We start from the raw sequence: 26,283 nt of genomic DNA, 5'->3' as shown, positions 1-26,283 counted from the left end.
ATATTCACCAAAATTTACCAGTCTCTTTATCAATCTTTCCTCTGGACACTTCAAGTGTTTCAACAGACTCCAAAATTCCAAAAGAGTTGCTTCACACAATCTTGCAAACTCAATAGTTGTTTCCATAGAGGGACCAATTCCTGGACATTCCTACTCATCCCTGTTCCATGACATAACTGCCATTTCCTTTTATAAATGATGGAATCAAGAGTGAAGTGACACAGACAGACACAAGACTAGAATTAAATTTTATGTTCTTTAAGGAGGAAGAGGTCTCCTGAATATAAGGAGTTTAAGCAATAAAAGGAGGTAAATTACTTGGAAGAAGAGGGACAAGAAAAAAATTTTTTAAATCTTAAAAACAGAAAAAATGATGAGCATACTTTCCACCTTTCTATGTGACTTTGGACTTGTGTGTTTATGATTTTTGAACTGCAGAGAAATTTAAAATCCATTTGCAAATAACTACTGTGAATTTTGAAATAGGACTTTTATGAATCTCTTCCAGACTTACCTTTAAGATTTTTCCTATTTGTATACCTGTTGCTTCATGTGAAAGAAACTTTCTGAAATTGAATTTAATAAAATCAAGCGCTCTTCAATCAACTACAAGGGATGATAGATTGACAAATCTGGCTATACTGTCTAGTGAAGGTGAATATGCAAACAAGATAAATTTTTGTCAGTTATTGAGAAATTTGCAGAAGACAAAAACAGAAACTATGAAGTTATTATTCATGACTGCAACACACTAATATGTAGGTAAGCTTTTTCATCTTTTTCCAAAAATACATTCATGTAATTAAAAATATCGGTCTACTATTTAAAAACTTTTTATAGACTGGAATTTCAAAATTGTAGAATAGATAAACAAGATTACACTGTATAGCACAGGGAAATATATACAAGATCTTATGGTAGCTCAGAGAAAAAAATGTGACAATGAATATATATATGTTCATGTATAACTGAAAAATTGTGCTCTACACTGGAATTTGACACAACGTTGTAAAATGATTATAAATCAATAAAAAATGTTTTTAAAAAAACCAACTTTTTGACCTGTATTAAAAACTTTTTAAAAAACTGGCATAATTATATATGGAGTACAATAAAGACTATTTCACTAGCCATTGTATTTTTCACTCCATTTCAGGATTATTACTGAAAAAAAAAATTTTTTTTTCTTGTACAGAGGAGAGAAGTGCCAAAACATTATCCCCTCTGGATGTTAAATATGCATTGGTGAGGGTACCCAAGTTATCTCACTAAACAACATAAGTGGAACCTGAGATTATTCGGTTTTATGCAGGCGTTATTCTCTGCCGAGGAGCCGAAGGCGTGGGAGGATAAACAGGACCGCAGCTCCAGCAGGAAGACAGGCGAATTTAGCGCGCCAAGCTTGACCCTCGATTCCTAGGTCCAGATCAAAAGCCGCTGCCTTGACCGCTGGGACCAATGTGACTGTTACCATGGAGACGGCGGAGCAGTGAATTGCACACGATTCCCGGCGCCTCTATTGCGTCATTTCCCGTCGCCAGCCCTTGGCTCGGTCGCCCTGTTGGTATTAGCTGCGAGGCTGTTATCTAGTGGTAGTCAGAATTGTGTCTTCCGGAATGCTGCTTGACAGTACGCTTTTCCGTTTCGGAAAAGCTTTCTTATGGAGAATGCCCAGCTGTCAGTTAAGAGGTTGCAGCACCACCGCGCTCCGGACCGAGTTGTGGGAGCCTCTGGATGGGTCTAGATGTATCCTGGCAACCACCTGGGCTCCAGGTGAAGTCTCAAGTCAGATTTGTTGTATGCTTCATCCTCAGAAACTTAGGCTTTTAAAAATAGGAATGTCCCAACTGTAAATGGAACCACCCAAATAAAATTGAGAAGATGCTTTTAATTAGGAAGAGTATCTCAAATTCTGTATCTACAAATTCTATTCAGAGAAGCCGGGAATCCAAGTACCTATCATATGGGTCTTTTCCACCATAACAGAGACAATACCAGAGGACCTGTGGGAGCAGGAGGGTATCTTTTAAGTAACTGATCCCTTTAACAGACCAATTTCATCACTATGCTTCTTTTTACCTTCTCATCACCAATATCACAAGGTTTTATCTGAGGGGGAAAGACACATGGAAAAGAGAATGATTTTCAAGATTTACTTCAAAGAATAAATTTGGACAGGATGTAGGCATGTACTTCTTGAAGTCCCTTCTTCCCTTTGAACATACCAATGAACAAGTAGATTGGGAAAGAGACAGATACTGTATCTCCCAGCCTCTTTCTTATTACCTTGCACTTAGTTTACAAAGTACCAGTTCATTTTAAGAGACTGGGCCTTAGGTAGAAAGGTAAGATAATAGTTCAGAGTTCCCTTGAAATACAACATTGAAGAATAAAACCAGAAATGACCTAAACATGATGGAATTGGTAAACTTGTTTTACTTCTTGCTATTTCTTCACAGAAATACTCTGCTCCCTTCTAAAATTCATTTCTATTTAGTTTCAGTTGACTTAATCAGTATAAGTTCAAATACAGCATAAAATATACTCTGAATTGTATGGCATTGCAACAATACAGCCAGCCATGAGAAAAGAAATAGCAGCAGTGTACAGAAATTATGAAAGGAAGGAAGGAAATAGAAAAGAATTTTTTTTTTTTTAATTAGCGCAGAAAAGGTGATTTAATGGTTGGGGAGGAGAACAGCGCAACCGTTACTCTGCCAGCAGAGTGGCGCAGCGGAAGCGTGCTGGGCCCATAACCCAGAGGTCGATGGATCGAAACCATCCTCTGCTACGGGGTGTTTCTCTGTTTTCTCTTTTTTTTCCCCTTTAACATTTGTCTCCTTTATAAACGTTATTCCAACTAAGCTATAAACACAAAAACCGAATCAATTTCTATATCTTCCACATTCAACCAATTAAAATTCACAAGTTTGGGAATCCTCCTCTAGTTTGGGTTCTTCTTTCCCATCTTACTTTGAAATCCCACCATTCCTCCACTAGGCAATTCCAAAACTCTTCTACCTATGTGAAGTGGCACGCTGCCCCAAATTGTAAAATTCCTTCCATCCTTGGTGTCCAGCAGAGGAACAACTGGAAATATTACTTCAATTGAGGTGGCCTTGTATGTTATATGCGATTTCATGGAGAAGGAAGTGACAAATGCCACATTTATTTCTATTATGTCTCCCAGTAAAAGGGTTTTCAAATTTATTATCTGCTTATGTTTTGATTAATTCCATACTACTAGTAAATGCAAATATAACTTAAACCAAAAGAATCAACTACCATACAGATTTGTGGTCCCATCAAATATCAAAATTTCAGATTTCAATATTTATACCTGAATTTATATATTTATAAATACCAATATTTATGTATTTGGTGCGGACTAGTATAGTAGGATGATCGAATAAAGATTTTAAGCGTAAACATACGTTATATTGGCATAAAATTCTGTGGACATACTACTTCAAGGAAGAGAGACCAACAAAATGGAAAATATCTGGACCCACTTTTGGACAGTGTGGCTTTTGAAGGGAACTCGTTCTCCGACTACCTTCAAATGACCTTTCTTGGAAGAGTCGTATTCAATCCGTGCTAATTTTATTGTTATTAGAAGGAATTGTTTTAGAACACTTTAAATGTTATTTGTTTCTGAATTTTTCAGGATGTTAGTCACATAGTTTACTCTGGTTTAGCATGAATATTCAGCCTCAAATTAAATCTCTCACTTCTTTACTCCCCTCCGAGAGCTCCGATCCCACTACATTAGGTGAGGATCGTGACTGGAGAGACTGAGGGGGTGGAATGAGCTACGAACTAAGCCGGGTGCCTGCGAAGGGCTCAGGTTCAGGGGCGATAGACAAATGCCTTCAGCCCCCTCTGGAACCTCGAGGCCCCACCAGACTGCGATGTTACTTGCGTACTCAAAGTGCGAACAAAGGGAGACCTGGATTCAGCCTAGGGGAGGCGACCCTGGATGGGGCCCGGAGGTGTCTGCGTCCGGAGCTTGTCCTCCCGGAGGCAAATGACTGACACCTACTGGCTGCAGAAAGGAAAGGGCAAATGAAAAGGAGAAGTGAGGGAATCCCCAACCAACAAATTCAACCTCCAGTGTTTCTGGCTGTTGGCGCCACGAACTCATCTGGGCTGCATGGGTCCACCTGTCAGGGTCTCCAGTCCTGCGCTCCCGCGAGCGCAGCCCCCAGTCACTTAGCGGGGCTTGGGCTGCACACCCTCCTCCGACTCCGGGAAACAGGCAGGAGGACGGATCCGTGCCTGGACCGGGAGCATGGACCCTCCACGCCAGTCGCTGCCAGATCCTGGAGACCCGGCGCCCGCTCCACTGACTCGGTGATCTCGGACCGCGCGCTACCTCTTGAATCCCTCTCCTCGGGCCTCGTTGCAACCCGGAGAGGAGAGAACAGAGGCCTGAGCGCCCACCTTCGGCCTCAAAATAGTAGAGCAAGCTACAGGGTCTGCCGAGGTCCCACGTGCCCTCTGTTTTCACCTGGCTCTGACCTTCGGATGCTGGACCTGGAGGGTGTGGAGCGCCCCGAGACCCTTGCACTTTCCTCGCGCCGGGAACCTAACCGTCATCCGAACACTGCGCACTTCGACGGCGGCTGAGTCACCAGACGTGAGAAACCTCGGGAGCCGAAACCCTAAGTCTAAGTCACCGATTCCGCCTCGTTGCTCCTCATGGGCAGTTACCTGGGCAAGCCGGGACCCCCGCCATCGTCCCCCGCAGAGGAGCGCACAGACTTGTCGGAGAGGCCGTTGAACCGCCGGCCAACTCAGCCCCTTCACCAAGTCCACCGGGTTCAGCACATCCATCGTGCCCACCCTGCCCCGCGGCACCGACCTGCGAGGAGGCCACCGAACTGGGATCCTACCAATCCCACCACGTGGGTAGTTAATGAGGCTTGGAGGCGCTTTCCCATGAAGAGGTCCCAGAATTCCATCATGGGGCCTCTTCCCTCAGACTGGTGGGAAAGTTACTTCAAGCGCAGCGTTTGGTCTCTTCGGCACCCCAGGGCCATATGGAGCCCGGTGACTATCAAGATCGCTCCTCCTGAGCGGACAGCGCCCCGCTCCTCTTCCCCAGTAGAGGTAATCGACTGTGCAGGGTCCTCACTCTCTAAGAAGCCCTCAGATCCATGTGCAAAAGAGACAGTGCTGAAGGTCCTCCGAGAGTGCAAGAAAGGGAAAGTAAGTTTGGAAGAACCACCGTTCCCTGAGAGCTTGGACCTTAAGAGAAGGACTACAGAGACAAGGCCATCTGCATTTAAGCCTCTGATAAAAAATGGAGTCCTCACTTCTTTTGTGCCCAGGCCTGGGCCTCTAAAGAGAAGCCTCCGCCCCTGGAGCTCAGATCACAGCCTGAATAAGAGACCCAGTTGCTACTCCATGAGCTCCTTGGCCAGTATACACACAGGTGGTCCCCTTAGCTCCAAAAGAAATGCTATTACAAGCTCTTACAGCTCTTCTAGAGGTTTCTCTGAGCCTTGGAAGAGAAGTGTTCCCGATGCATCACTCCAGATACCAGAGTGGCCATTAAAAAAGAAAGAAAAAGGTCATCTGTCTCACTCTCCAGTCCCAGTGGTATCAGAAGAGTCCCTGGAAACATCTGGCTGTTCTGGGCAGCAAAATCAGATTCCACTGCTTCTATCTAGCCGTGGGGACCCGCTGTCCCTGACACTACCTCCCCAGCCTGATTATGCAGCCCCTGAAGAAGATCTGGCCTTAGGAAGGAAAGCTGGACTCCAATGGAGCAACAAAGCCAGAGGAGTTATGACTGAGGTCACCACAGACTCTGTCCCTGAGACTCCACCTGCTATTCAGCCTTCTGGGCCCCTCACCCTGCCTTCTTCAGGCACAGTTCCAAGCCAGGGCACTAATCCTCAGTTGGAAAGCTTAAATAAAACACAGAAGTTGCCAGGTCCACTGGCCTTCCCACAATCCACTGGGGAGGCAACCAGTGTGGCCCACTCACCCGTGAAGACAGCAAGCATGCTGGCCCCACTGCAGTGCTCACAGTCAGAGCCCCTTTCAGGCACCTCTTCAGACTCAAATCGCACAGCTACTGTCATCCTTGTGACCCCTGTTTCTCCCACATCACCAGTCACTGACACCACACGGCCACCTTCAATCTCTCAGGCTGCTGTGCCCCGAGACTCACCTGTCGTAATGCCTGCAGCACCCACTATGCAAAGTACTTTGCTCGGACGGATGAGTAGCCCAGCTCCCCATCTTTCTGCATCTGCACCTCCCAGTGCAACCTCTGCTGACCCCATGTCAAAATCCATCTTTGGGCTTCCAACCAATAGTGAGATTGGAGACTCCTTATATTCCAGAATTTCAGTCACAGCTGCAGCATCTTCAACTTCAGGTATCTTAACTCCCACCTTCAAGCCTATCTTTGACAGTATGAGACCACTTAAAACTATGCCCATGATAGCTCCTGTCTCTTTCAAGCAGACCCCTCCTCTACCTACTCCTGCTTCTACCCATCTCTTCCATGGCCTGGTCAAGGCTACCTCTGTAGTCATGTCCACCATCCCAGTCTGCACATCCAAAGATTCTTCTTTTAAACCACCTTTGGATTTTGGTGTAGTGAATGTTACCAGTACCCTGGGCGACACTTACTCCATCCCTTCCGCTCATCACACTTTCCTTCTTGGAGCTACCTGTGCCTTGAGAGCTAACTTTTCCCCAGCCACAGGCTTCATTTTGCCACCACAACAGTGTCCTACCATTCCTACTGTACACACAGTCACCATCTTTAGCCAGGTTCTTTCCAGTGCTGTCCAGATACCCCCTACCAGAAGCACTGCCAACTATAGGGTTATTGGCAACCCTCTGTCACCTTCAGCCCTAGTAACCAGCAACCCTCCTGCATTGTCATCCAGGATCTCCAATTCAACCTCAGCATTCACAGTTCCCTTAGGGTCAAGCTCAAGGTCACCTTTCCCACCATCCCTGGGAGCCACTCCCCAGGTGACATTTGCAGCTGCATATGGGCAGAAGCAAGGGACCCCCCAACCATCCCTTGGCCCAAGCTTCAGTAGCTCTTTCATTTTTGGAAACTCAACAGTGGCATCCTCAATCCCAACACCATCTCTAGCCCAGCCATCCTTCAGCAGTACCACACAGTCAGCCTTTGGTGGTTTGGCACCATCAGCTTCCACCTTTCATGTCTCTGCCAGCTTCCAGACGGAATTTAGCAGCACTCCAGCAAGTTTTCCCTTTGGTCAAGCTAATACAAAGGGTTTTGGAGTTGTCACCCCAACCTGTAGGAGTGGGGCTTGTGGCCCAGTGTTTGGTAGCACAGCCCCACGACCTTTTGCCTTTGGGGGATTAGTGACCCCTATGGACTGTGGGGAGTCTGGGATCAGCATGACTGTCCCAGACATGAGCTCCAACTCTGGAGCATTCAGCATTGGAGCAATGCCTAGTGGGACTACTAGCACCATCACACCCTCTGGAGAAGCCTGGGGCCAAAACAACCAGGGCTTGACCAGCCAAGGCACATATTTTACCTTGGGGAGGGCCAGCATTTCTGCAGGAAAAAGCATGTTTGGGGGCCCCTCCATGGCCCCCTTTGCTCAGAGCACTCCTGACCCTGGACCAGTTAAGGCAGGCAGCAGCCTTGGCTTTGGGATGCACTTTCCGCCTGCCCAGGGCTCTGTTGGGGAAGGATCTTTCAAATTATCAGCCCCTTCATTTTCCATTGGTACAAAATCAAAAACCCCAAAGAATAGGGAGCAAAGGCATTCCCGAAGGCATCATGCCCGCAAGAAATAATCTGTTCTCCGCCATTTGTACTCTGATTTGGACCTCAGTATAGTGAAGTGCCTTAGTCTCTTCTAATTCTCTAAAGCAAAAATACCCTGGATTTAAGGTTAGAGCTTTACACATTCACCTTGTGGGTCCTAATCTACATTCCAGAAGAAGATGGAGGACTAAAGTATCTGGCAGGGATAGCAAAATGAAAGAGTGAAACCAAATTTTGGAGATGAGCAGAGCCTTGACTTCCCCTCCCTGCCTATCCTTCTCTATGTCAATGGTGAGCTTGGTCAGGATACTGCCTCCTGCTTTTTCTCTGGGAAAAAAAAGCATGCCAGGGAGGCAAGTATAGTCCATACCCTCTTGCATCTTTGGGAGGAGGAATAGATTCTCTCTAAATCTTAGCCTGCTTTTACGTGGCTCTAAGAAGTGGTTCCTTTTATCTGGCCCCCTAAGGAGACCAATTCCTCATTTCTTGCTATTTTGCTCTGCAATTCATTCTTGGAGAAGCTTTTAATGCAATTTGACCTTGATTCCAACTTTTCCTTGAGGATCAATTGTCAGCCCACAAGGGCACCCGTGGGAGGACCAGAGGAGGAAAAAACAGGGTGGTGCAAACTTGCTTCTTCCTTGTACGCCATTGGTCATGATTCCTCCAGTATGAGCCAGAAATTCTCAATTAGGGAACCGAAATTTCATTTAATGTTTTAAAAATTTGTGCCTTAAAAAAATCACCCTCTCCATTCACACCTCTCCCAGATAGGATAGGTAGGGCAGGAAGACTCTTGGGCCTGAGAAAAAAAGGAGAAAGAGAAGAACAGCAGATACCTAATCTGACCTCTGTTCTATAACCAATGGGAGGTCTATGAGTAACCTATAACCTATCCCTTAGCACTTACCATCCTGATGAAAAAGAAAAGCAAGAATGACTCACTGAATATATCTGTCTCCTCTTTTATGGATACCTTGGAAGAGATCTAATTGGAAAAAATATGCAATCTTAAATTGGTTGATAAAATAAAGTTATTGAAATAAGTCAATGATATAGGAATTACTGTTAAACTCATATCAATTCCAAGGCAGAAATATGTTCAGAAACTTGCCCACACTGCCCCCCACCTCCCCAGTTAGTAAAGGTTAGATTTGGAGTTTAAACCCTATTAGCTACAAAGTCTGCGTTCACTTCTCTCTCACTATAACAGATCACCAAAGTAAACTCTAACCCATGTATATATGACTCTAAAAATCCGTGCATTTTAATTTTTAAAGATATTCTGCAACCTGAGATTACCATCTTACAGAGTTGGGGAAAGAAGAAAAGTGTTACATATATTCTACTTTTCATGATAATTTAACATTTATCTAGTGATAACTATATGCCCTGTGTTGTGCTTTGCACCAGACATTCAGAGGTGAAGGAAATTTCCTACTTTGGAAAGATTAGTAAGCGAGTGATTCCAAAACAAACAACTAGTACCAGGGGAATGGAAGCAGGGCAGAAGGTCATCTTACCTAAGACCTGAATTCTGTTTTAAGGTGTGTGTTCTGGGATCCAAGCGAAGAAGGGTGTTGCAAGCCAAAGATAAAGCACGTACACAGGCAGGTCTGGAAGACAAAGAAAATCTGTTGGGATAACTTCCAAGGAGTCAGACATGGTTGGGGAGAAGCAGGGGCAGATCATGGATATGCTTATAAACATAGATGTGCAGTATAGACAGGGTTCCAAACACAGTGGAGAGTCATGGAAAGATTTTAAGTAGGAAAGAGACAAACTTGAGTTTAGATTGTTCTAGCTGTCATGTGAGGGAGGAATCAAATGGGGACAGACTGGAGACCTGGAAATGTGTGAGAGGCTGTGGAGACACCAACAAACATGAAAGACATACATTTGAACTAGGTAATTACCTGGTTAACAACAACCAGGTAGTTAATAGTGGGCATGGGGAGGCAGTAGAGAGAGAAGGGATTAAGGAGCAGGACTTGGTGATAGATTGCACAGTAATGGGCAGAGGAAATAGGCAGCCAGGATCACTGCAGATCCGGTCATCAGGTGGGGCTTAGCTTTCTGATGTGCTTCCTTCCTTGGGCAAAACCAGCTTACAGTTGGTGGGGCTGACTTGCAGTTTAAGCTCAGTGGTCCCAGCTGTCATGTGGGAAGCAGAGCCTGCTCAGGGAAGCTGGTTCTGATATAGAGATGAGGAGAGTTTTGAGCAAAAGAGAATTGAGTCTTTGACCCATAAACAGGAGGAACAAGGACTCACTGTCCCTCATTGATGTGAGGGAGGAAGATGCTTCCAGGTTCTGTCCCCCAATCCCATTCTCACAGCCTTCCTCCAGCAAAAATTGGCAGAACTTGAGAAGAAGGAGTGGAATATGTGTCCAGGAAAGCAACTGGTCTGAGTCACTAGCCTCTCTAGCGGGACTCAAGGCTGAGGGAGAAGATGGATTCAAGGGATGATAATTGGGGAGTATTTGTTCTTCTGAGAAGAGTTGGATCTGGGACTGGGGGAAACATGTCAGGGGAATCTCTGAATGGACCCAACCTGAGGTTTTCTCAGTGGCTTAGACTAATACTTTTTTTCTTTCTAAGGCAAAGGATTAATAGACAGCCCTAGGGAACTGCACATCTTGGACCTCCAACAGACAGAATAGCCTATGCAAGTGCACAGAAATGCAATTGATTTTTGTGTATTGATCTTATACCTTATAACTTTGATGAATTTATTTATTAGCTCTAATAGGTTTTTGTGGATTATTTGGGATTTTCTACATATAGGATTATGTCATCTGAGAATAAATATAGTATTACTTCTTCCTTCCCAGTTTGGATAATTTTAATTTTTTATTCTTTCATGTTTGCTCTGGCTAGAATTTCCAGTACAATGTTGACTAGGAGTGGTAAGAGCAGGCATCCTTGCCTTGTTCCTAATCTTAAAGGGGAAGACTTCTGATTTTCACCAGTGACTGTGTTGCTAGTTGTGGGCTTTTCATAAAGTCTCTTTATCATGTTGAGGATATTCCCTTATATTCTTAATTTTTTGAGTGCTTTTTTTTTCAGTCATGAGAGTTTGGGATTTTTGTCAAACAGTTTTTCTGCATCAGTTGAAATGATCATGTGGATTTTATGTTTTTATATTAATGTGGTAAATAATATTAACTAATTTTCTTATGTTGAACTACATTTTCAATCCTGGGATAAATCTCACTTGCTCATGGTGAATAATACTTTTTGTATGCTGTTGAATTCGATTGGCTAGTAGTTTGTTGTGAATTTTTGCATCTATGTTCATAAAGGATATTAACCTGTAGTCTTTGGTAGAATGCATTAGGAAGTTTCCCCTCCACTTCTATTTTTAAGAGGAATTTGACAAGGCTTGGTGTTAAGTCTTCTTTAAATATTTGATATAATCATCACTGGAGCCATCTGGTCCTGGCTTCTCTTTGAATGTTTTTGATTACTAATTCAATCTCTTTACTTACTCTAGATCTGTTTTGATATTCTTTATCTTTTTGAGTCAATGTCAGTATTTTGTATGTTTCTAGGAATTTGCCCATTTTACCTAGGTTATCTAATCTGTTGGCAAACAATCATTCACAGTATTCTTTTATAATCCTTTTTATTTCTGTAAGGCTGATAGTAATGTCCCCACCCTCATTTATGATTTTAGTTATTTGCATATTTCCTTTTTTTTTATTTGTTGGTCTAGTAAATATTTGTCAATTTTGTTAATCTTTTAAAAAAAACTAACTTTTGGTTTTGTTGATTCTATTTATTAGTTTTCTATTCTTTATTTTATTTATCTCTACTCTAATCTTTATTATATCCTTCCTTCTGCTAGCTTTGGATTTAGTTTGTTCTCAGGTTTCGTGACCTAGATATGTCCTAATTGTCTCCAGGAGCCAAGTATCAGCAAGAGGAGCGCACAGGAGACTAGTCATCCGAGCCCTGCTCTGTGGTCAGTTCCGTGATCCGCCCGCTGCCGGCTCTGGCTTGGAGGAGCTTCCAGTTTGCCTCCCGCCTTCCCTGCGTAGGAGGAAGGATGCTTCGTTCGGGGACTTTGATCTAATGGTTTTGGGTCAGAAATGGCAGTTTAAGAGAGGCCCCCCAAGAGGGAGAATTCATTCTGGTCAAAAGTTTTTCTTTTTTTCTTTTTCCTATCTCCGTGATGGGGGAGAATGAATTAGGAAGAATATGGGGATTTTTAAAAATTGTTACTTTTTGGTTGTTTAAGTTCTTCGTTGGTGTTATTTTGGGGGAGGGTTTGTCCCCAGAAGAATTTGAAGATACGGTTTCGTTTCGTTTTCGTTTTCGTTTATATCTTCTAAAAAGGAAGGCGGTGCCACAGTTAGGGGCCGGTTAGCTCAGTTGGTTAGAGCGTGGTGCTAATAACGCCAAGGTCGCGGGTTCGATCCCCGTACGGGCCAAGCCATGCTTTTTCGATTACATTCGTAACACAAATGACGGTCTTTCCACTCTCAGATTTCAACATACGTACCTACATTCATCACCGTCTGCGACACAAACCTCTCATTTAGAATTTAAAGGCTTTTCAACAAACATTTTTAATTTCCCCCAAGGTTTAGGTCCTTCTTTGAATCCCATCTACGGGAAGAAGGCATAACAGTGACCCGGCAAGTGAAAGAGAGCCACTTGTGACTTTTTTTTTGTTTGTTTTTTCAATTGGGAAATTGATTCTTGCAAATAAGCAAGCGAACAAACAAACCTATTCGGATTATTTCAATTTAAAAAGAAATTGTAAAACCACAGACACTTTCTACATATCTATACTGGGGTCTTCACTATTTCAGAGAAAGATTGAAAAAATTTTCAAAGTGACACGTGTAAAAAAATTTTTTTTTATTAACATCAACAGTAGGAGTGAAGTAGAACTTTGTTTTAACGTTGTGAGGACTGACTGCACATACAGAAGGCTCATTGTTTTTAAAAAATGTTTAATTTTGGGGTAAGAAGTATATTCACATGTTTCAAAGTTAAAACATGTTAAATGGTACAGGGAAAAGTCTCCTTCTGTCCTATACTTCATCCACCTAAATGATCATTTCCAACTTCTATAGGTAAACTCTATGTATAGTTGCTTAAGTATCCTTTCCAATTTCTGTACACAATTATTTATATAATTTCTTGTTTTCCCTTCTTTTCGTAAGACAGAATGTTTACATACCATGCTGAAACTTGCTTTTGTCACTTAACAATATAACATGGAATCTTTATGTTATCATTAAAGAGCTTTCAAACAGTACACTTGGAAAAATCAGAGCTTATTTTCAAAAAAGTTGGCATATTCAGCAGAAGTTGAATCTGAAATGTTCTGTTTGGATCATCTAAGAGAAAACATACAGGAGGAGGAGGCTTTGTGAAACTGCAGAGCAGGAGGGAAGATGACACTCATAATATTCTTCCACAACAGGGAACACAGCACAGAACACTGCCTAAACTCATGAGCATTCACAGAATCCTGAAATAGGGGCTCCTAAACGGTTTGATGATGAAAGGAAATTATGTATTAATTTAACACATATTTACTAATCTCACCGCTCTTCACAATGCAATCATTTGCTGTTATTCTGTGTGTGGTAGATGTTGAAGATATAATACACGAATATATTGTTTATTATGTATATAATAAATTGAATGTTGTTATGAATATTGTTATATAGAGAACATTTCCAATATCCAAAAAAATTTCATTATGCCCTGTGGTAGTCAGAAAAATGACTCCCAAAGATGTTCACATCCTAATCCTTGAAATCTATGAATATCTTATTGTACATGGTAAAAGGGAGTTTGCAGAGGTGATTAAGTTAAAGATCTTGAAATAAGGTGCTTATCTTGAATTACCAAGATTGGCCCAATGTAATCACGAGGGTCCTTCTGAGGAGTCAGAGTCAGAGTAGGAGATGTGCCACAAATGCACAGGTCTGAGAGATGCAGGGCTATTAGCCAAGGAGTGCCTGCTGCCTCTAGTAGCTGGAAAATGCAAAACAACAAACAAACAAACAAACAAAAACAAAAAACAAAAACCATATCCTCCTCTAGAGCTTATCAAGGGAATGCAGTCCCACTGATCCATTTTAGACTTCTGAACTGTAGAAGTATAAGGTAATGTATTTATGTTGTTTTAAATCACTAAGTTTGTGGTAATTTATTACAATAGCAATAGGAAACCAATACTGCCCTTTCCCAGTCAGTCACACCTCCACCCCAGTCCAGGCAACTACAGATCTGCTTTCTCTCATGATAGTTTTGCCTTTTCTGGAATTTCTTATAAATCATGCACTATGTGCACTTTTGCTCCTGGCTTCTTTCACTCAGATATATAGATATATCCTTGGTTCCTGGCACAGATCTCCTGAAACCCTTGTAATTTCCTGAGTGATAAGAACATTAGGATAACCCTTTGTTCTATTGAGGTGACTCTGGGTGAGCTCTTGGATGGCTCCAAGATGGCGGCTGGTCACCAGAAAGACCAACCCAGAATTAGAAGGCTGGAATTTTCAGCTCCATTAGTATGGAGTTCAGGGAGCTTCCAGGTTGGTAAATACATCGACCACCCAGGGAGGGTGAGGCACCCCAACTCCACAAGGACAGAAGCTCCTATGCTCAGGACGTTTCCAGACCTTGCCTGAAGTATCTCTTCACTTGGCCATTCATCTACATCTTTTAGCATATCTTCATAAACTGACAAATGTGCTTCCCTGAGTCCTATGAGCTTCTCTTTCAAACTGATAGAACCCAAGGAGGGAGTTGTTGAACCGTCCAATTTATAGGCTGTTGGTCAGAAGCATGGGTGGCAACCTGGGTTTTGTACTGGTGTCTGAAGTGTGTGTGTGTGTCTGTGTCTGTGTGTGTGTGAGACAGACAGACAGGGACAGAAGTGAGGGCAGTCTTGTAGGATTGAGTCCTTAACCTGTGGGATCTGACACTATCTCTGTTTCAGGTTTGAGTCACATTATAGGAAACCCAAGTGCTATCCCAGAGAATTACTTAATCTGGGGAAAAAACCTCCACACATTTGGTGAACAGAAGTAACCAGAAGTGAAGTGGTCTGTTAAAAATAAAGGAGACTCACAGGCAAGAAACAAACGGTGGGGAAGAATTTCCCTACCCAGCTGGAAAACTGGAGTTTTTCTCATTTTAATATGTATATATGCATATATATGAGGGAGAGGAAGGTTTCCTGATTATTACAAATTTTTTTCATAACAGTTCATATTTCTATTTACTTACAGTTGATTACACTGTTCCTACAGATTCAAGAATGGAGATAATAGGTAATACTGCTAAGACTTCATATACGTCAGGGACAGTCTTCTCCCCCTCCTGCTTCACCAGACTCTCGACTCTCCTCTTTTAAGTCTCAGCTCTTAGTTTCTTAGTCACTTTGTTCTGTTTTCCTCGTGTTGCTCCTTTCCCCTTTATTTGCAATTTTTTTTTTTATGAAGTACTACAAAGTTTGATCTTAAGTTTCATCTTGGCAGGACCAGACCTGAATGTCACCCATACTGACCTTTTGGGCTTTTCCTCTACGAACCCTCTTCAGCTAAACTGGCTTTTTCTTTTTCAGAGTCCTGGGTCTCCCCTGTGGTTAAGACGCAGAGGGAGCATGACTCAGAGACTTAAAGCAGCGAGAGCCCTCTCAAGTCTGGCTTGTCTGGCTGCCTCTGCTCCCGCTGAAATGCTGTCTATTTTTTTTTTTTTAATACATTTCATGTGATACAGCAAATTGCCATTCTTCACAAATACCAGAAAATGGACAATTTCACGTGGGGATAAATAGCAACAGTTTAGTGTCCAAGAGAAGGATACTACCAGTGTTTGAATACCACTCTATTTTGCCAAGTAATTTACATGTCATTTCAGTTAAGCCAACTGATAAACTTCATTGTTTTAGTCAACATGACTGTTAAGCACCATCGTCTCCTTACTGCATATTTGAAACCGAGAAATACCTTCCATATGAAGTTGTAAAAACTTCTAGAAGAGAAATGATTTGGCTGCCTATTTAAAGGGTCCAGTGGCTAAGAAAATTTTTCTTCTCTTAGCACAGCTGTGCACCTTTTGGATGAGAGCAACTAAATGAACTTGATAAAAATACTGAGAAGTAGTCCTGAAGGCTCTCCTGTTGATCAAAAATTCTTGAGAATGCATTGGTCAGAGTGAAAACTGAAATCCTCAAAGGAGGTATGAAAAAAAAAAAAGAAAAGAAACTGTGGCTGGTGGCTCTGTGGCTTAGTTGGTGAAAGCGCCTGTCTAGTAAACAGGAGATCCTGGGTTCGAATCCCAGCAGGGCTTCAAAGGGTATTTTGTCATTGAAGACGACTGGAATTTGCATCTTCATGAAGTACCAGGAGTATGGACAGCTTTAGCCAAAAGATATCACTTTAAAAAGAAGTGTAATAATAATTACAATTCTCCAAATAGCCCATGAGAGCAATATGAAAACATCTGTGCTGGAAACTCAAAAACTCAAAACATGTCTTCTAATATTATGAGATGAACATTAAAATTGCCTAGAATAAGTGAGGTTTGCTTCTTGGTCTTACTTTTCTTGTAGATCACTTGTAGATGAAGTCTCAGACACTCCCAGTTAGGTTTTGTGTGATCTCTGTGACTCTCTTTACTATTTTTGCCTCCTAGGACCTTTACCACAACGCGGACAGTGTAAGTATTTGTCTTGCTTGAATGACTCATTAAACGGTCACTCTTTCATCTTCCCCTACCCTGCCCCCAATTTTGCAACAAATAGCTTTTTGGCCCACTGACTAGCACCTTAGAGTCATGCTTCAACAAATTTAGTGAACATATGAATCACCTGGTTATCCATTCAAATGCAAGTTTTAAATCAGTACAATTGTATTGGGGCCTGAAACTAAGCATTTCTACAAGTTTCTGGATGAGTGACGTCTGCTACTGTTACATGGATGATACTTTCTGTAGCAAGATTAGGGACTTAGTGATGTTTCAGTGGATTTGCTTATCACCTCTATACTTTATATGTTTATTGCTCTTTTCCATACACATTTAAAATTGGAATTGTTCCTACTCATTCACCTTTAGTCAATTCATCCGATGAAAAAAATAAATAAAAGAATAAAGAAAAATTGTAATATGAATTATAGTATCAATCAGGTATTGTTATAACAATTTCCTCCTTTTTATGTCATAAGGGATTCTAGAATTCACCAGAAATTTTGCAAGGAGAAGAAATAGGATTATCTCTAAACAAGGATAAAAAGAATACTGACACACAGAATCCTTTTTTAAAAGGTTTAGGCAACTGAAAAAAAAAAGTACTTCTTGATCTGAAAAGTCTTTGTGCATTTACTAAACAAATAACTATAAAAAACAAAAAACATAGAGCTATAAATTTCAATTGAACCTTGAGATTTGAGATTTTCTTGTTTGTCTCCTATATTTCTTTGACATAGAAGAAATCTTTAAAAACCATTTATCATTCTCCACAAATACTCTCCTCCCCACTCTCAGTAATGTACACAACATTTCTCAAGCAGTGAGTTACTTTCAAGTAGTTCCCTGCTTCTCCCCTTAATAATCTAACAGGCTGATTTCTCATTTTGTGAGCCATTCGGGAGGGCTGCAATGTGTCAGAATACTTGTTTCATAGGTCACGTGGGGTGGAATGCTGACTACCATTAGCAACCAAAGTGAAACACAGTAATATGAACTACTGTTGGGAAGGGTGGATGTTTCATTACACTATTCTCTACAGATTGATTCCCAAACAAAACCTGTAAACTCACAGATGTGTCTTTACGAAAGTGTCTTACCCATAATGAAAATCCCATTTCTCTACCCACTAAAGTTAATGGACGCTCATTACTCCTAATTTCCATTTCATCTCACGTGGTCCCTGACCTTCCTTCAAAGACAAGCTGCCCCTCCTTTAAACTCCCCTGGTCGTGCCCTGTGATTCTTTTGAGCAGCCCCTAGACCTGCCCAGTATTTTCCTGGGTGCTTTCTCCTACTGAATCACCTTACTTTCTGAGACTGAGTTCTATTCATGTTAGCATTCCTTCCAGCATATGTTTCATCAATGTTTGTGTATTGGTAAGTGGGATCAAGACAGCGAAAGGTGGAAATGTAGAATGGAAATGCTGAAACACTGAGGGAAAAAAAGTTACAAGTGTTCACACCAAGTTCTAAACTGGGGAATCTTTCTTTACAAAAGAGGCAAAAACACAGACCTCTACATACAGAATTCACATGGAAAGGACCGCTGTTGCAGACCTGCATGATCCTTGGTGGCCATGGCCGTCAGAGTTTATTCCCTGTAATCGTACCCTCTTCTCCTTCTTCATAATGTTCTTTGATGTTGACTCTGCCATTACAATTCCACACTGAAACTGATCCCAGTCAAATTTCCACATCAAACTAGAAATGTGCAACCCACGATGATTGTAGCATTTGGCTTCTGAAGCCTTATATTAAACACATGCCAAAAAGTCTCACATATCTGGGCACTGACATTAGCATTATGATTCTACCACAGAAACACTACCCCCTCAAATAGATGCTGGAGTTGTTCCTTCCTTCGCCAGTCGTGCCTGCATCTCCCACAACTTTCTCATAGAATAACATGCTGGAAACTAACTAATCACTTCCAAATCCACCAGGCTTGCCCGCCCTTCAATCTCATATTTCAGTCTCCTGTTGTAGGCCACATAGGCACTTACCCCTCAGCACACCTCAAAATGGACTGCTTAGCTTGCCTGCTAAGTGTACTTACTACTTTCTAATGTTCTATCCCACTGAGGAAACAGGGCTTAAACTTGACTCCAGTTACCTCCTCAACTGTCAACTTAAAATCAATGGACGATTTTTGCCTGTAGTGTCTGTGGAATTTTCTTCCCCACTATCTACTGTGGGAGCTCTAATTTGAGCCCCAACTATCTCTTCCTCGTAGAGCCTTTTCCTCGTTCCTGTGTTTTCACTGTTGGCTCCCTAAATTCCTTATCTGTGCAGTAGCCAAAGGGGTCTTTAGCTTGAAACGAAAACTGTCCTTTCTCTTCTTCAAACGTTCCCGACTCTCCACATCACATGACAGTAGAGTGTGAAGCGGAAGGCCCTGGCAGTTTGGTGGTTTCAGGGCTCTGTGTGTTCTGTCCCGTCTCCTACGATGAGAAAGAGAGATGGAAATCACAGTCACAGGGTAATAACGCGTAGTTCCTTGTAATCCAGTGCCCTGGGAGCCTGTTATGTTACCCTGCCAAAACTTAGGGAAGGAATGTGGACTCTGCTTTTGAGTTACGTTTGGTTATGGCATAGAGTTTCTATTTCGTTAAGGTGTTTCAGAGGAGGAAAAGAAATGCGCCGTGAAAGAAAATTCAGAATTATTAGACCTGGGGCCACCCTGGGAAACGAGCACGGCGATACTCTTCATATTGTTGAAGACGCATGTGTTGCTGTGTTTCCGTAGTGTAGTGGTCAGCACGTTCGCCTTACACGCGAAAGGTCCCCGGTTCGAAACCGGGCGGAAACAGTGCTTCCTGGGGATATTGTCCCTTTAGTGAGAAGCACACGCATTTCTTTCACACCTCGGGGTTCCAGGGGTTCCAGACTTCAAGATAAAAGCTTTTTTCCAAGTTATCTTGAGAACAGCAGCGCTCAATCTGCACCCCCCACTTCTTGTCAACCCTGGAAGCTTGGAGCTTCACGTCACTGAACGATTTCTCTTTGAGAAGAATAAGGATTCCTCGTCCAGAGAGACCAAGTTATGTTTTAAAATTAAATCCTTTCTTCTTATTGTACTTTAACACTTCTTCAGGTCGTCTGGATCCAAGGCCTTTCACAAAGTGTGGATTACCAGGGTCTTCTTCCAGTCTGTGGCTAGTGTTTTCTCCCTCTTAATGGACTTCTTGGATGAAAAAGGTGTTCAATTTTTGTGAGGTCCAGGGTATCAATCTTTCTTGTACGCTTGGTGCTTATTACATCCTGACTAACAAATAGTTGTCTATCTCAAAGGTATAGAGTATTTTCCTAACATTTCTTCCCTAGCCTTTACTGTTTTCACTTTCACCCTGGGTCAATGGGCAAATGATTTAAACAGGCACTTCACAAGAGTCAAGCGAATGGCCAGTAAGCAGTTGAGGTATGCCATACCGACAGTACACATAAGTAAATAAATACAACCAATCAAACAAAAAGGCAAAAAAAAAAAAACAACCCAAAGTAAAAACAAAAGGCGATATTTCCAAATATCTTCCATCTCCGACGTTGTTGTTGTTGTTGTTGTTGTTGTTGTTGTTGTTGTTGTTGTTGTTACTTTGCCAGAAATATTTTCCAAAAGCTTCAGTATAAAATGTGCACGTCGGGGTGGAAAGACATGGAGGAGGGGAAGGAAGAAATGAACCAGAAAATTTTCCTGTCCCCAGGGAAATGCAGGGAGCGCGCCTTTCAGGCAGAGATGGTTGCTTAACTTCACTTCCCTTTCCTTTTGCTCCTGATTCACAGGTGCGCTTTGGTACCCCGACCCGTAGCCTCAGGGACTTCTTCCGCAGTCCGCCTTGCTCTGCGTCTCTCTGCTCCTGTTTCCGCTACACGGCCAAAGCCGAGCCGAAACTTTTCCCAAACCTGGGAGGCGCTGGGGGGTCTGAAGCCGGACAGCATCACCCACGGAGACTTCCCTGGGAGGGGCGACCACTCGCCGCCACGAGTGGCCATTTGGGTGCAGAGACCTGCCGCTTCAGAGGGTTCAACGGCCAGTTAGCTGACTTTAGGCGGGAAAGGAACAGTCCGGCCGGCCTTGGAACGGGCTTACAGTGGGTTTACTTGCGTGTGTGATTAGAGACAAGTCTGTAGGACAGACATACACGAATTCGGGCGTTGGGGCCCTCGCGGACACGGTACCGAGGCCGGCAGCGGCACCTCTCTGACGTCGGCAGGACTCAGCATCCCGCTCACCTCAAGCTGCGCGCCCAGCAGGCAGGCAGGATTCTCCTCGCAACCAGGGAGCCCGACCATTCCTGGAGTCAACACCGTGTACAGCGTACTCTGCATTTGCTGGGGTGTATGAGAAAGGAGAGGAGGAAGGAAATGGTTTAATGATGCACAGAGTTGATACTGTGTGTGTCCTAGGTACAGATGTTCTAATTTTATTAAAAAAAAAAAAACAAACAAAACCTCACCAAATATGGAAAACATTTCTACTTGATTGTCATGGAAGAAATGTTCACATATTAAGGTATGGGGAAGGCATTCTGGCTTATATATGATTTAGCTAAAATTTTATGACTGTTTTGCGACCTACTAAGCATACTTTGTTCATCTGCTTTATCCATTGACAAAAAAGGGTGCATTGCCAGAACTTAAAATGTCCCTTTTAAAGAGAAAGATAAAATGACTCCTTTCCTGGGACGTCAAAGCTAGTAGCACTTCGCAGGGCTACTTCCGAGGCTAGACTGACTCGCTGTGTACCTGCTGATCCGTCGTTTTCGAAACCTCGAAAGAACGTACCCCGGTCATGTTTGATGTTCTTTGTTCTGACGAGATATTCAACGGTGCTGAAAACCATGCTTCTCTGAAGCAGTTTCTCATAGATGTCTGAGAGGCTGCCTCCTCACAAATAGTCCTCAGTTTGGCTCGAATAAAATTATTTTCTATTTCTATTAAAGATTGTCTATTGATTAATTCCGTCGACAATTGAGGCTAGAAAAGGGGGGCTACCACAGTCACGGAAATGACACTTCCACATCTGAACTACCGGTGCTTCTGCATTCACAGAACACAGCAACTGGGGGGCGGCAGATCATTGGAATTCCGGTTAAAGAAGGCAAATTTCTTGGGCTCTCTACAGGAAACACTGCTCTTGTCCCTGGTGGACTAGGCGCAGTCACACAGTCAGAATGCCTGGGAGTTTCTCAAACTTTTTGCGAGAACTTTAGCTGGATTTTGCTTAGATTAGGTCAGACCAGACCTTAAATGCTGTGACCTTTGTCAAGACAAAAAAATAAAAGGCAGAAAGCGGTATTTCTAAAAGCGTTGACTGTTGCCTAAACATTTCAAAGCTATTTTATTATGTGACCCTTAAGATTATGGCCTGGAATCCTCTCTATGGCCACTCCTTCGTTTTCAGCCTCGTTTCATACCTCACCGCCCCTTTCCCTCCAACCACACTGTCCTGCTTGCAACCAGTCCCTCTTATTTACCATGGGTGTGTGCACATATTACTTGTTCTACTTCAAATACTTTTTTCTATACCTAGTTAACATCTCCTCAACCTTTAAACTTCACCTCCATCATTACACCTTCAGAAGAAATTTTCCTAAAACTTTGTGAATAAAGCTTCACATTTCTGTTAGAGCTGTATACCTCTCTTTTATTTCAAAGGACAAGTAGGCCGGAAAAAACAAATAAATAAAAAGGCAAAGTTGGGATAAGAAAACTTTGCATTCTGGAGTCAAATTTGTGCCATTAAGAACATTACTATACCATGTCTCTCTCTCACCATCAAAGATCCTTTCCTCAAGGCAGTTTCACATTTTGAGGTGTCTCCTTTGACTAATTTGAAAACTGAAATAAACAAATAACCAAATTGTCTAAAGAGAGCATATCTATCTGTTGGAAAGTTATGTGGCGGCAAATCAGTTCCTAAATTCCAACATTCAATGTCAAATACGATTTCTGGAATGTGCGTACCTTTATTGAATTCTTGTCCTCTATTTGTCTTTACCGATTACTTTTGCAGGCTTTTATCCGATGCATGATTTAGCACAGGATTTGGCCATGATTCTCCACCTTAGTGAGTATTACTCTTTTAACACTGAGAGGGAAAGACGTGATTCTTACAACCAAATTTCCACACCAAGTCAATGTTCTCTATTTTATGGCACTTAATTAAAAAGAATACACAGTAGTCATTAATCATCCATGCACACATTATCAGTGCCCAACAGAAGTATGTAAGACAACATGATAAACGTGGAAGCATGGCAGATTAACAGATTGCAAAAATTAGCAGAAGAGCACTCACAGGTGAAAAATTGCTTTAAAGACATGACATTCTACCATATATGTAATGTTTTAAGACTTAAAATTGCTTAATAATCTAAATGCAGAAATGGAAAACAAAGTTGTATTATGTAAAGTAACCACGGATGATGCCAATCTCTGAGAGTCAGCAGTTTTGTACGTACTTCTAACCTCATGACTCGCCCCACGGCTTCTGAAGCCTCATTGAAAAAAACCTACTCGCGCACCACGACCAGGAGGGGCCAGTGGCGCAATGGATAACGCGTCTGACTACGGATCAGAAGATTCTAGGTTCGACTCCTGGCTGGCTCGTTCGCTCCACTTTTCAAACCCAATCTTCTGCACCTTGACACTCAAAGCAGTTCTTAAAGATTTGCTTCCATTCCACTTACTGTGAAGAGTTCCCTGCCTTGACTTTTCTTGTTGCTAGCCCACAATGCAATCTTGCCTGTTGTTGAACTCGGAAAAACTTTCCAAAGGAACGGGATCCACAGTCTAACAGATCGCTAATATGGGGAAACATCACATAGAGAAAACTATACACAGTTTCGGATCAAACACGCTTAAGGGGGGGGGGGGTGGTGAAGGAGGGGAGAGGAAGAAAGGAAAGAAGGAGAAAGAAAAAGGAAACAATGCGGGTCTACGAGTGTCTTCCTCACCAATGTTATTCCCGTTGGGTTTAACCCCGTACCCCGCCTTGCTATGAGAAAGAAAGGAGGCGCTGACGGAGGAAATGTTAAATCCAGAAAGGCTGGGGTAGTGGGGACAGGATAGCGGAGTTGGTCTTGACCCCTACCCACTGCATTCAGCCCAGAGCTCGTCTCCCAGCACCGCGACCTCCAGAAGGGCGCTGCAAGATCTGCGGTGCGGGTGCGGGTCTGAGAAGCTGACCTGGAGGAGAGGAGATCACGAAAGGATCCCGGACAAAGGTGAAAGAGCCCAGGAAGCCTGACGCTGAAGCAACAGCTGGGCAGTGGTAGCTTTGGGCTGCTGCCACGCTAAACAGATGAGCCCCGCATTCCCTTTCTTTTACCGTTGGGATTCCCGGGAATAGGACACAGTAGAGGAGCCGGGCGAAATCAGTAAAGTAGGAGAAACACACAAATAAAACCAAACGACTTCCTTAAACTCACTCTTTGATCCTAGGAAAGTGTATTGAGGTTCGACAACGTGTGCTTGCCAAGAGGCACTAACAGTGGAAGAAATACATACAACCCTCCCTGAAGCCCCCTTTCATTCGCATTTTTAATCTTTAGCCCGTGCCTGAAGCCGTAATTGGAAAAGGTGTCTAACATGCGGTCAAGCTCAGCAATACAACAGCTAATATTTGTACACATTTCATACACTTTGGAAACACTCGAAGTGGGATAATTACGAACTTCTTGTTATGAGAATTTTCAAACATGCACATAAGAAACAGAACAAGATAATAAATTACCACCAGGCACACAATCACCCAGCTTCAATAATCATCAGTATTCTACCATTTTTAGATTCATCTCCACCTATCCTCACTCCTCTGAATGTTTATTATTATTATTACCTTTAGAGTTCTTTTCTCAGGTAAAATGCACCTGTATCAAAATGCATATATCTCAACTGCAATTCTGAACCATGGATACGCTCATGTAACCCACACTCCTGTGGTGTGTTATACGTAGACCATTCCATCTCCCATAAAGCTCCCTTGGTCCTTCCCAAACCACTTCTACCCATCCCCTCAGAGAAAACCACTGTCCTGATTTCTTTTTCACATTAGTTTTGCCTGTACTAGATGTTCACATGAATGAAATCACAGTGTTTACTCTTTTGTACTCTGTTTGTTTCACTCAACATTATGCCCCTTTGATCACTCAGGTTTTTGCTTCTGTGAGTAATTGATAGCATGCCATTGTATAAATAGATTGCAATATTTTATCCATTCTCATCTTGACAGACAATCGAGTGGTATAGAACGTGTCAATATGCTATGCTATGACATTAGTACGAGCATTACTATGCAATGTTTTTAAATTATCATTATATTTCCCTAAAACAAATACTTAGAATGGCTTATAGACTGGTTGGGTCAAAGGGCAATGTACATACAACTTTAGGAAAAACTATTGAACAGTTCAAATTGCTTACATCAGTTTACAGTCCCACTGACAATACGTGAGGAAGCTGGTTGGTCCACATCCAGCACCAGTGATGGTTTGTTGTGTCAGCATTTCACCCTGAGCCATTCTAATGAGTGTGTGATGTTATCTCATTTTAGTTTTAATTTGCACTTCTCTAATAACCAATGATGTAGAGCGCTTCTTCTGAACTTGTTGCCCTTTCATATAGCCTTTTTTATGCAATATTTTCTTGAGTCTCTAGTGTGTTGTAATTGAGTTGTCTGCATTTCTATTCTTGAGAGTAGGAGTGTTTTCTATAATCTGGACAAAAGTCCTTTGTCTGATACAAGTATTGGGAAATTTTATTATTGTCTACAGCTTACTTATTTGTTTTCCTGATGATGTTTTTGGTGAGAAGATGTTTTCTTGTAAGAAGACTTTGCCTATTTCCAGGTTGCAAAGATAGTCTCCTTTGTTTTCTTCTAAAGGCATTATAAAGTGAGCTTTCATGTTTTGCTTTGTTTGTCTTGCTTTTTCTGTGTGTATGTGATGTTAAGATAAGGGTGAACAATCACATTATTCAATATAGATATTCATGGGTTGAATAACCCGTATTGAAAAGATCACCTTTCCCATAGAATTATTTTTCCCCTCTTTGTCAAAAAATCAGTTGACTGTGGAAGTGTGGGTCTCTTTCTAGACTCTGTTCTGAGTCTACTGATGTATTTGACAGTCCTTACATGATTCCACAATGGCTTGATTACCATCAATATAGAGGAACTTAGAAGTCAATGAATCAAATGCCTCCAAATCTATCCGTTTTTTTAAAAAGATTATTTTGACTATTCTAGATCCTATACATTTTCCTATTAGTTTTATCATTGTTAATTTCTAGGAAAAACACCTCTGCGATTTTAATTAGTATTTTGTTGAATCTACAGATCAACTGGCTTGAATTGACAAGTGAATATTATTGAGCTCTCCAATCCATGAACATGACGTGGTTTTCCTTTGAATTGAGTACTCTTTACTTTTTCTCAACAGTGGATTGCCATACTCAGTGTTCAGAGTAGGCATGTATTTGCTAAATGCATTCCTAAGTATTTTATACTCCCAACAATGTATTTTAACTTTATTATATTTCCCAATTGTTTTTGAACCGATCTCTGAACACACACAACCCACACACACAATTGATATGAGAATATCCACTTGATCTTCTAGGACACTGACAAGTTCGCTTACAAATATTAGGTAGTTTCCCCCACCCCTCTCCCCTCCTGTAGATCCCTTAGGATATTTCCCGTGTAGAAGGTAATGTTTTCTGAAAATAGAAAGTGTTTTACTCCTCCATTTCCTTCCTATTTCCCCATGCACATTATTTCT

General features: G+C 42.1%; 1 protein-coding gene and 5 non-coding genes across 6 annotated transcripts; all 6 read left to right on the top strand.

Moving 5' to 3' along the window:
* Positions 1-2,719: 2,719 nt before the first annotated feature.
* TRNAM-CAU (transfer RNA methionine (anticodon CAU)) lies at positions 2,720-2,791 on the top strand. The gene has a single exon. It is a non-coding gene; the product is annotated as a tRNA-Met (tRNA).
* A 1,910-nt stretch (positions 2,792-4,701) lies between these two features.
* On the top strand, positions 4,702-7,806 carry POM121L2 (POM121 transmembrane nucleoporin like 2). Its single transcript, XM_010974164.2, has one exon. It carries the CDS (start codon positions 4,702-4,704, stop codon positions 7,804-7,806), a length of 3,105 nt encoding a protein of 1,034 aa, XP_010972466.2.
* Positions 7,807-12,139: 4,333 nt separating this feature from the next.
* TRNAI-AAU (transfer RNA isoleucine (anticodon AAU)) lies at positions 12,140-12,213 on the top strand. The gene has a single exon. It is a non-coding gene; the product is annotated as a tRNA-Ile (tRNA).
* Positions 12,214-16,028: 3,815 nt separating this feature from the next.
* On the top strand, positions 16,029-16,102 carry TRNAT-AGU (transfer RNA threonine (anticodon AGU)). Its single transcript has one exon. It is a non-coding gene; the product is annotated as a tRNA-Thr (tRNA).
* Positions 16,103-19,237: 3,135 nt separating this feature from the next.
* TRNAV-UAC (transfer RNA valine (anticodon UAC)) lies at positions 19,238-19,310 on the top strand. Its single transcript has one exon. It is a non-coding gene; the product is annotated as a tRNA-Val (tRNA).
* Positions 19,311-23,037: 3,727 nt separating this feature from the next.
* TRNAR-ACG (transfer RNA arginine (anticodon ACG)) lies at positions 23,038-23,110 on the top strand. Its single transcript has one exon. It is a non-coding gene; the product is annotated as a tRNA-Arg (tRNA).
* Positions 23,111-26,283: the final 3,173 nt, after the last annotated feature.

This window comes from Camelus bactrianus, chromosome 20 (assembly GCF_048773025.1).
Source record: "Camelus bactrianus isolate YW-2024 breed Bactrian camel chromosome 20, ASM4877302v1, whole genome shotgun sequence".
Taxonomy (NCBI): Eukaryota; Metazoa; Chordata; class Mammalia; order Artiodactyla; family Camelidae; genus Camelus; species Camelus bactrianus.
This window is presented reverse-complemented; position numbering and strand designations above follow the sequence as displayed.

Coding starts and splice junctions, on each gene's coding strand:
- POM121L2 (XM_010974164.2), top strand. CDS start 4,702: ATGGGCAGTTACCTGGGCAAGCCGGGACCCCCGCCATCGTCCCCCGCA.